Raw genomic sequence first — 9,637 nt, forward strand, 5'->3', positions numbered from 1 at the left:
AATAGGACTTCTGGGTATTCTATACTCGTGTGTTCTGTGAGGACAGGAAAAGCTGTAAACCCAGGCGCTGAACCCCAGCCTCTTCATCTGTTCTCTCTCCCCAGGCACAGATAACGTGGAGGACCAGTTTGCCTTGAACAACGACACCACGGAGCTGCAGGTGAAGGAGCTGCAGCCCCACACAGCCTACACCTTCTACGTGGTGGCCTACTCCCTGCAGGGCGCCAGCCAGCCCTCGCTGCCCGTCACCACGGAGATGCTGGAGGACGGTGAGTCAGAAGGGCCCGGACACAAAAGGAGCGTGACGAAGGTTTTCGTCGAGCCTCGTCCACCGGGGGGGGGGGAAGGGGGGTCGTGTTTGACGCCGTAAGCGCCCTCGCGTTAGAGAGTAGGGGGGCTTTTCTTTCAGAGTGGTCCTCACCTGTCCCCCTGCCCCCCCCCCCCTCCCCCCCAGTGCCCAGCGCCCCCCCACAGCTGTCTCTCCTCAGCACTTCCGCCTCAGACATCCGAGTGATGTGGCTGCCCCTGTCCTCCCAGCACCGCCGCGGTGACGTCACCCGCTACCGCATTGACTACTGCACGCTGGAACAGGGTGAGCTCACACTGCAGGCTCCGTGTGTGTGTGTGTGTTTGTGAGTGACAGAAAGAGCGTTGGTGTGTGTCAACAGTATTCCCTGCTGGCTTTGTCTGGATGCCTCTCATTGAATCCTCACAAGCATTCATCCAATTCTGTATGCCGTAGTTGGGACTGCCATGCGGCAAACACGGCCTTGAGTGACAAAAGGTGCCATGTTTAGTGTGTTTGTGTTTTGTGTGCCGGTGTGTTTATACTGTGCGGCGGGCGTCTGGCTCTTCCTCAGCGGATCGCGTGTTCTCTGTGGAGGTCCTGGGGAACGAGACCCAGTTCACCCTGAGGGAGCTGCTGCCCAACCAGGCCTACCGTCTGAGGATGGCAGCCGGCACTGGGGCGGGCTTCGGCGTGCCCTCCGAGTGGACGCAGCACCACACCCCGGCACACTCCAACCACAGCCTGGGTAGGAGTCACCAGGGGGGCTCCACGGGAGCGTCCTCTCCCGTCGAGGGACTGGTCCCCAAAAAACTCTGAACAGAGGAGCAGTTTCTCTTTCCCCTCTCTTTCTTTCTCTGTCTTTCGCTCTCTTTGTGTCTTTTTCACACCCTCTCTATCATTCTCACACACACACACACACACAGCACACAATCCTCGCCTACTCACTTTCGGCCCTTCCCATAAACACGTCAGACGGAGAGGGAGAGGGTTGTGACCAAAGGGAGACCTGAAAGGATCTTCAGCACCACACTGATTCAGTGTTCCCCCTTCTATATTTCATTCCACTTCCCCCCATGTGACTCTCCTGAACCAATAGCTGTGAAGCTGAGGGAGAGCGCATCCACTGAGGTCTAAGACAGGAACATTGAGCTTACCCAATTTCCTTTGTATACTGTTCTAATTAGCATTCCTTGTTTCAATTAGCAATGTATTATTAATTGGAGGGGATTAGGGTAAGTGGCCTCTTAATAGCACTAATCGTGCTCTCAAGCTGCAAACCTTTTCTGACTTTTTTCTTTTTTTCTTTTTCCAGTTATATTTGCTCCGACTGAGCTAAAAGTCAAGGCCAAAATGAACACCATCCAGGTCACATGGCAGCCCCCGCCCAATCACACGCAAATCTCCGGCTACAAGCTCTTCTGTAGGGAGGTGGACGCTGAGGAGCTGGCCAATGAGGAGAGTCCTGAGAGGGAGAGGAGGATGGAGTCTCACACCATTAAGCTCCGCAAGAGAATGAAGCATCATGATGTCACCGGCCTGGGTGAGGCTTTCCCTGACACACACACACCGCACACACACAACACACACATCACACACATCACACACATACTTCACACAAGTCACACACATTTGTTAGTTATTTTGGAAGATTTGAGATATAAACAGTGCACACTATGTCACAGTATGTCTGAATGTGTGTGTGTGTGTTCTCCAGTGCCTGACCGGCAGTATGAGGTGAAGGTGTGGGCCTACAACAAGCAGACTGATGGCTACCCTGCTGTCTGGAAGGGCCGGACTGAAAAAGCTCACGCTAGGGGTGAGAAATCAGTTAACCTCCCGTGGGTGTGTGTTTGTATACGTGTGTAGGTGTGTGAGTTTGTAGGGTCACGCTTGTATATGTGCTCCTTTGGCTGACTGACTACTGTGTGTGTGTGTGTGGTTGTAGGGCCACACTGTGCCCTCTCTGCTGACTCTCTACTGTGTGTGTGTGTGTTGTTTAGGGCCCCCCAGAGAGAACCTCCTGCCTCCCCTGCCCCCCAGCAACGTCAAGGCCACCGCCAACAGCTCCACGTCCATCTGGCTCCGCTGGGAGAAGACGCGCTTCAACAACGTGCGCATCATCAACTACACGGTGCGCTGCAGCCCCGCGGGCCTCCGGAACGCCTCGCTGGTGTCCTACTACACCAGGTCAGACTCCGCCCCGAACGCACCCAGTCCTGTCACCGAGATACAAATCGAACGCGCCCTTTGTGACTTTCCGTTCTAACTTTTCTGTGTGGCCGTGTCAAAGCTCTGCCCAGGACATCCTGCTGGGGGCGCTCAAGCCCTTCACACGTTACGAGCTGGCGGTGCAGTCCAACGGGGTGGAAGGGGTGGGCCCGTTCAGCGTCACCGTGGAGGAGTCCACGCTGCCGGACAGTAAGTCAGCAGCTCCCAGCTGTTTTACATGTGTGTGTGTGTGTGTGTGAGGAAGGGAGAGGAGGGCAGGGGTATTTACATGTGCACAGTGAAATCTATGTGTGTCTGTGCGGTTTGATTGAGCAAGGGCGGTCAGGGCACGGATGGGCAAACAGACTGGTTTAAAGCCCAGATAACAGGCTATTATTAAACGGCCAGATGGAGGAGAGCCCCATGTGTTGTCCAAGAGGTCTTCATGCTCACCAATCAGGCCCGCCAAGCGGGGCAGGGTGTTAGGTTCATTCATTGTCAGGGCTACAGCCAAGCCTTTAAACCACTATACCATCTACTCCGACACTCACCGTTCGACCCTGTCACCTACGACCCCAGCCGTACCCACCTCACCCACCTTGGCCCCTTCTCCTGCCCAGGACTAGGTGGTTTAAATGGGATACTCTAGACCAGGGGTGGGCAATTCCGGTCCTCAGGGGCCACTGTCCTGCATGTTTTAGATGTTTCCCTGCTCCAACACACCTGTTTCAAATGATAGCTTTGTTATCAAGCTCTGTGGAAGCCGGGTAATGACCATTCATTTGAATCAGGTGCAGGTGCAACCCAACATGCAGGACAGTGGCCCCTGAGGACCGAAATTGCCCACCCCTGCTTTAGAAGGATGGCACACCTGGTCCCCTTTAAGGCCTGTGTGTGTGTCCCAGCTGTGATGCCTCATTTCTGGGGTTTAATGGCTGCCCTCCCCCCTCCTCTCTTCCCATCCTCCAGGACCCTACACGCCCCCTGCAGAACTCCAGCTCAGTGCCCTGGACTCCTCCTCTGTGCTGGTGAGCTGGCGCCCCCCAGTGGAGTCTAACGGTATCATCACCAGCTACAGGATTCTGTACAGTGGCAACCAGAGCCAGCCGGAGCACCTGTGGACCAACCTCTCCCAGGAGGGTGGGTGTCTGTCTGGCTGTCTGGCTGTCTGGCTGTCTGTCTGGCTGTCTGGCTGTGGCTGATGTCAAGGGTACTGGATGGATGGAATGAGTACATTCACGTCTTCATCCTTCTGTCTTGAACTTTTGCTTTTTATCTATCTCTCTCTCTCTGTTTCTCTCTCTATCTCTCTCTGTCAGGGACCAGCACCAGTGTGGAGGTACAGGGTCTGTCCAGTGGTACGCGCTACTTCTTCAAGATGGCCGCAGCCACCAAGGTGGGGGCGGGGCCTTACTCCCCTGTCAAAGACGTTCACACTCCTCCCCAGAGATACGGTGAGTGTGTTCACCGATGCGTCGCCGGGCGCGCATCTGCTCCCGGGGTAGGATCCAGGGGTCATTCCAGTCACGTGTGTGTGTGTGTGTGTGTGTTATGTGTGTGTTGTGTGTGTGAATGTGTGTTATGTGTGTGTGTTATATGTGTGTGTTGTGTGTGTGTGTGTGTTGTGGTCCGCAGAGCTGGACCTCCACGCCGTGACAGGCATCATCGTGGGAGTGTGTATGGGGCTCCTCTGCATTCTCCTCTACATGTGTTTCAGCTTCCGCAACGGCAAGACCAGGTACAGGTTAAGAGTGTGTGTGTGTGTGTACCATTCAGCAGGCAAATGTGTCACTCTGTCATTGATGTGAATAAAGCTGGCTGGTTGCAGGACAGAGTAGGAGATACCAGGCTGATTGTGTTTGGAAGGCAGATCAGCCAAGTGACTGAATTTTCGTAGCATTTGAGGATCTTTTTGTGTAGTTTTTGGGAGAACTATCGTGTGAGAATCCACAGGCGGTTATATCTTGGATCTCCACATTTAACTGTGGAAGGAGCTTTGCACGGCTTGATACAGGCCACATACTTTTGTATTGGGGGTTTATTTCATCTTTTTTGATGTGAACGGGATTGACATTCTGACATAATGAACTTTACTTTTGAAATCATTTTTATGGCTACCACAAAATATCCCTCATCCTTTTTCGACATGGTCTTATGCTTTATTATACTTTACTGCAATGCAACTTCTAAGCCCTCCTGGCCCTCCTCTCTCCTGTGTGACCAGGGAGGTGTCAGGGGGGCTGGACTCCTCTGCCCTGACCCCCCAGTACCGGCGTGGGGGGCGACCTCTGCCCTCCAGTGTTCCAGAGAGCAGCGACTGCCATGAGCTGGAGAACCTGATGGCCCCGAGCGACCAGGAGCCCTGCCAGCCCCCCCCAGGGGCCCCGGAGGAGCAGAGCCTCATGGCTCACACTGAGGCCGGGGCAGGGGCAGGGCCCGGAGAGGACTTGGCTGAGCTTAAGGTGAGACACAGACCGCAGGACACTGGGACCTCAGCCCACAGCCAGCGCAGCGCTTGACTGCGGTTACAATTGACCCCTGTGTAGGATACAACGTTAGTGAGGCTCCCAGAATCCATGGTTTGGGACTTGACTGTTTCTCTGCTTCCTTCCCAGGCTGCGTGGAACGGCTCGGTCAGCCGCAACTGGGCCAACCGGATCACCCGCTACCGAGACACCATCACGCAGGACTCCCCCGGCCTCCTGAACGGAACCATGGAACTGGTTCCCACAGAGAACGGCAAGGTGTCTCCATCTAGTCTGTCATGCGTATGGTCATGTTCTGGAACCTTCCTGCCTCTGTGTAACAGCCACTCATATCACGGGTACACCCAAGACTCCCCCATGCACCACCAAGACCAGCTGTGACCCCAAAAATATCGACAATGTTTGTTATTGTTGTTTTTTACCAGGTGGACCCGGAGGACCGCCTGGGCTTGTGCACAAACCAGGTGGAGGCCGAGGTCATAGTTCACTCCGAGTTGTCAGAGGCGGAGAAGGGGAAGGAGGAGGAGGGAGGTGATGGAGAGGAGGTGGAGGATTCTCAGCGGACCCGGGGGCCATCCATCTCAGAGGGGACGTACTCTCCGGTCAGCCTGCCAGGCCAGGCCGCCCTACACCTCCCTGAGGATGCCCCAGAGACATTACTGCTGGGCCCCTCCCCAGAGAGGCCTGCCCTGGAGCCCCTGGCCAATCACAAAGGGCAGCAGGAGGGTGTGGCAGCCCAGCTAACTGCAGACGGGGCGCTACGCCAGGGGGTGGGGCTAACCAACGGCTTCCACTCCCCCAAGCCCCTGCAGCGGGGGCCGGAGACCCTGGAGAACAAGGACTCCAGACATTGCCCCGCCGCTAAAGCCCCCCCCCCCGGGGCTGCCCCTGCCCCCTTCACCGGCAGCGGCCTGGTCCACTCGACCCCAACTGCGCACAGCTACTTGTGCCCATGAGAGGAACCCAGTTCTCTAACCCCCCCCCCCCCCCCCCTCCCCACACACAAACACCCTCACCCCCCCCCCCCTTCCGTCATACAACCGTTGACACCATGCTTTTGTTTTTATGCACCTCAATATCAGATTTTTTTTCCTCCTGACCTTTTTAATCCATTGTTTTCTATGTGTATGTATACAGTACACATATACTGTATATACATATAATTTAGTTTTTAGTGCTAGCATGTATGGGTATGCATTGGATTGCATAGCAGCAGTACGTTTCTCCGGGCCTTGCTCCTGGGCCATGGGTACAGACTTCTACTGAGGTGTGGGAAGAGGGGAGGAGAGGAGGAAACAGCCAATCAGAGAGCTGCAAGGTCCTTCAGGTGAAGGAGGTAGACGAGGATGGATGGAGAGCGACCGTGGACCCCCTGGGCCTTGTCCGGCTCCCTGTAACGCGTCCTGGCTGCATGGTGTGGATGCTGCCCTGGCACCAGCATAGAAGCCTTATATTTACACACTCTGAGAGTGCAGACCGCCTGTCTCTCTGTCCAGCCTCCTGCTGTCTCAGGGTCCTTACACACACACACACACGCACACGCACATTCATTCTACACACACACACACACACACACACACACACACACACAAACACACAGAATACATTCCCTGACTGGAGCTTGGGGGTCTCAGGTGCCTAATATTTTAGGTGCGTTTTTAACCTCGGTATATTTATATAGATTATTATATTCAGTACGGACACAAACACCATTTCAGAATGAAGAAAAAAAAAGGATGCGCAAACCATGGTAATTCTAGAAAGAAATATGAAGAAAACACAAAGGATGTACTTTCAGCTAGGTCACATGACCTGGAGCTGGGGACTGGGAGAGATGTGGCATGATGACATCATGATGACATCACGATCTGGAAGGGTCCCTCTTCTGGGTCCCTCCCTGGCAACAACTCTACCTCATTTCTTTTACAGGAAGGTGTTTCAATGTGATTTTAGTGTAGTGCTGAAAGCAGCTTTAAATTTCCTTTTGTGACAGATGACCTTCAACTCTCACAGATGTAACTGCCCAACACTGTTTGTGCTTTATGTATACGGGCTACAGGAAATTACAAACATGCGGTGCGGAACGACTCGTCACAAATCTATTCCCATCACCACATCACCTGCAGTCAGCCTGGCCTCTCATTCTGTATGTTTTTATTCTTTGGTCATCGAAGAGGACTTGCAGAGGAGCGACGCAGAGTCATCAAATACCTCAAATAAGCATTTATCTTTGGTTACATGTCGGGGGTTTCTGAAATAGTACTACAGAACAGGCGACAGCCTGCGATGTCTATTTTGGGTAAACCATCATCCTGTATGTTGCTGCCATGGCCATTTATGATGATGTCATAGAACTCAGCCTCACAGGTGACGTAGGAAGGGAGGAGAAACCTAAGAGAACACCTCCGTCTTGGGATGACTGGACACGCACCCCGTGGACACGCCCCCCTGTGGACCCCCCCCGTGGACACCCGCCCCATGTGGACACGCCCCCCGTGGACACGCCCCATGTGGACACACCCCCCGTGGACACGCCCCCCGTGGACACACCCCCCGTGGACACGGCCCCATTGGACATGCCCCCCCGTGGACACGCCCCCCGTGGACACCTGTTTGTCCTTCACCAGCATCAGCTCTGTCACTGTCAACCATGTACATATCCTTCCTCCACAACAACCACACCATCTCTGGATTTGCCCTCAAAAGATTTTGGAGTTTTCTAGAAGAGCCTAAGATTTCCCTCAGTATCTTAGTTGAACTCCTAAAATGTCAATTTTGAACAGTGGACATCATCTCCGTTGAATGACATTCGTCTGACTAAACAGCTTATTGGAGGGAGAAGTGGGCACGTTTCCAACCTGACCAGCTGCAGCTGTTTGTATAGCACATACACTGGGCTGGACACGTTTTCTGGAGATATGTCTTCATACCCCTCTATACGACTGAGTAATCATCTAGCTAGTCAAAGACGACAGGTGCAAATTGGGCCATTTTAAACAGTCTTAATGCAGTGCCTGTGTGTAGGGTGATTCACCCTGTCTGGACAGAAGACAATGTTGTACTATGCTCACGAAAGCATTCCAGTTCCATACTTAAAATACAAATATCTATATATCTATATATATATAATTATATAATATGAGTCGTCCAGACCTTTGCAACAAAGACGCTGCAAATTGTCTTTCTCTCCCTTCCGACTTGTCGGCATGGGATGCTTCCTCCACTCGAGGACAGAACCTTCAGGAAAAACCTGTTGGTGAGCGAGACTTGCTCGTTATTTTGGCCTTGCTTGAGGAGTAGCTGCGGTATGCTAACTTAGGGGAGCATTCAGCTGGTTACATTGTTATGAGAGGGAATCTCTCAGGACATAGTATGTGGAACCATGGCTAGTCCACCCCTTATAACAACCACTATCTGTTAGTCTGAGTAAAGCTGTTGACTGTGACTAAAGGTGCATTTAGCTAGGTATGTTTTTCTCCCACATACATACATACATACGGTATTTATTATATCCTAATAACAGTAGACAGGTGTTCAGTGTTCTCTTCATATTTCTACACACAGTGTCTGCCTAGCAACATGTCAAGTATCTCAGTCTGGTTCAAAGTCTAACTCAAGGGCACCTTTTACAGGTGTGGGTTTGTGTGGTCGGAGGAGTCCCAATAAGGTGAATATTTCAGTATTAACTTCAAACCTGCCTTCCAGCATAAGCAATGTGTTCTCATTGAAGCAGTTCAATCGTTTTTTTTGTTTTTTGATTTTTTTTTACAAACTTCTAATTTGTAACAACATACATGTGCTGTAAGGTTTGTTTTGAGGCCAGGTGTAAATATTGTATCTGGTTGCTCAAATCTCAGATATGCACATTATTTAATTACTGCATTGTCTCTGCTTGTACACGGTTGAACTAGAATACCTCATTTAGTAGTTACTTCATTTGATTACAATAATCTTCTTAAAGCTGCACATTTTTGTATGATAGATGTGGAGAGTTATGTTTATAAGAATCATATTCATGAAAGACAAGCTTGTAGGAAAACACATGATTGACTGATTGTATTGATTTTACCTCAGCCAGAAAAATCACTTGGGGGTGAGTTTCTTTTTTGACTGGAAGCATAAACTCTAGGTTGACTGATGGGTAGGAAGGTAGAGATCCACTGGAGAATGGGTGCCAAGCAGAACAAGTAAGGGGTAGATTCCTGGAGTTGCATGCCCTACAGGTTTAAGCTCCTGCTGTAGTTTGTCATCGAGAATAAATACTGGTTTCCACTCCTCTCTACTAGGTGCCCTGTCTTTGTATAAAACTGTAGAGGATTGTTGCAGCAAATCGTGTCATTTTTGCTGTTGAAACAAAAGGAAACAAACAGTGATGCACATATGTTGCTTTTTAGTTTTTCTAAGAAAAGGAAAAAAAGATGACGACAGCAGTGTGATTCTGCCTGTCTGGTTTCTCCTCCTCTGCTTCGGTGCTTTGTGGTGAGCTGCCTTGGCCGGTGTCGTCACATTTGTTCGTTTTTTGTACCCCCGTACAAGTAGGACTGTGTTCTCTCTTCAGAATGTCCCAGCGCAGTGACCTCGGTTCCTGCGCCACCAGCAGAACTCTGCAGCCGTCTGTTCCACAGCTCTGTCGTGGTGTAGTAAGAGATACCTC

At 51.7% G+C, this 9,637-nt stretch overlaps 1 protein-coding gene across 1 annotated transcript; it reads left to right on the forward strand.

The window, feature by feature from the left end:
• The first annotated feature begins 233 nt into the window (after positions 1 to 233).
• LOC136955541 (immunoglobulin superfamily DCC subclass member 4-like) lies at positions 234 to 5,939 on the forward strand. The gene is made up of 13 exons (XM_067249257.1): positions 234 to 269; positions 455 to 592; positions 861 to 1,034; positions 1,602 to 1,829; positions 2,004 to 2,105; positions 2,290 to 2,476; positions 2,580 to 2,707; positions 3,467 to 3,637; positions 3,817 to 3,951; positions 4,133 to 4,235; positions 4,722 to 4,959; positions 5,113 to 5,241; positions 5,409 to 5,939. The coding sequence occupies exons 1-13, from the start codon at positions 257 to 259 to the stop codon at positions 5,937 to 5,939; spliced, it is 2,277 nt and encodes a 758-aa protein (XP_067105358.1). The 5' UTR covers positions 234 to 256.
• Positions 5,940 to 9,637: the final 3,698 nt, after the last annotated feature.

The sequence above is a fragment of the Osmerus mordax genome, chromosome 13 (genome assembly GCF_038355195.1).
Source record: "Osmerus mordax isolate fOsmMor3 chromosome 13, fOsmMor3.pri, whole genome shotgun sequence".
In the NCBI taxonomy this organism is placed as follows: Eukaryota; Metazoa; Chordata; class Actinopteri; order Osmeriformes; family Osmeridae; genus Osmerus; species Osmerus mordax.

Coding starts and splice junctions, on each gene's coding strand:
- LOC136955541 (XM_067249257.1), top strand. Junction 2,477..2,579: donor CTGGTGTCCTACTACACCAG/GTCAGACTCCGC, acceptor GCCGTGTCAAAG/CTCTGCCCAGGACATCCTGC. Junction 5,242..5,408: donor TTCCCACAGAGAACGGCAAG/GTGTCTCCATCT, acceptor GTTTTTTACCAG/GTGGACCCGGAGGACCGCCT.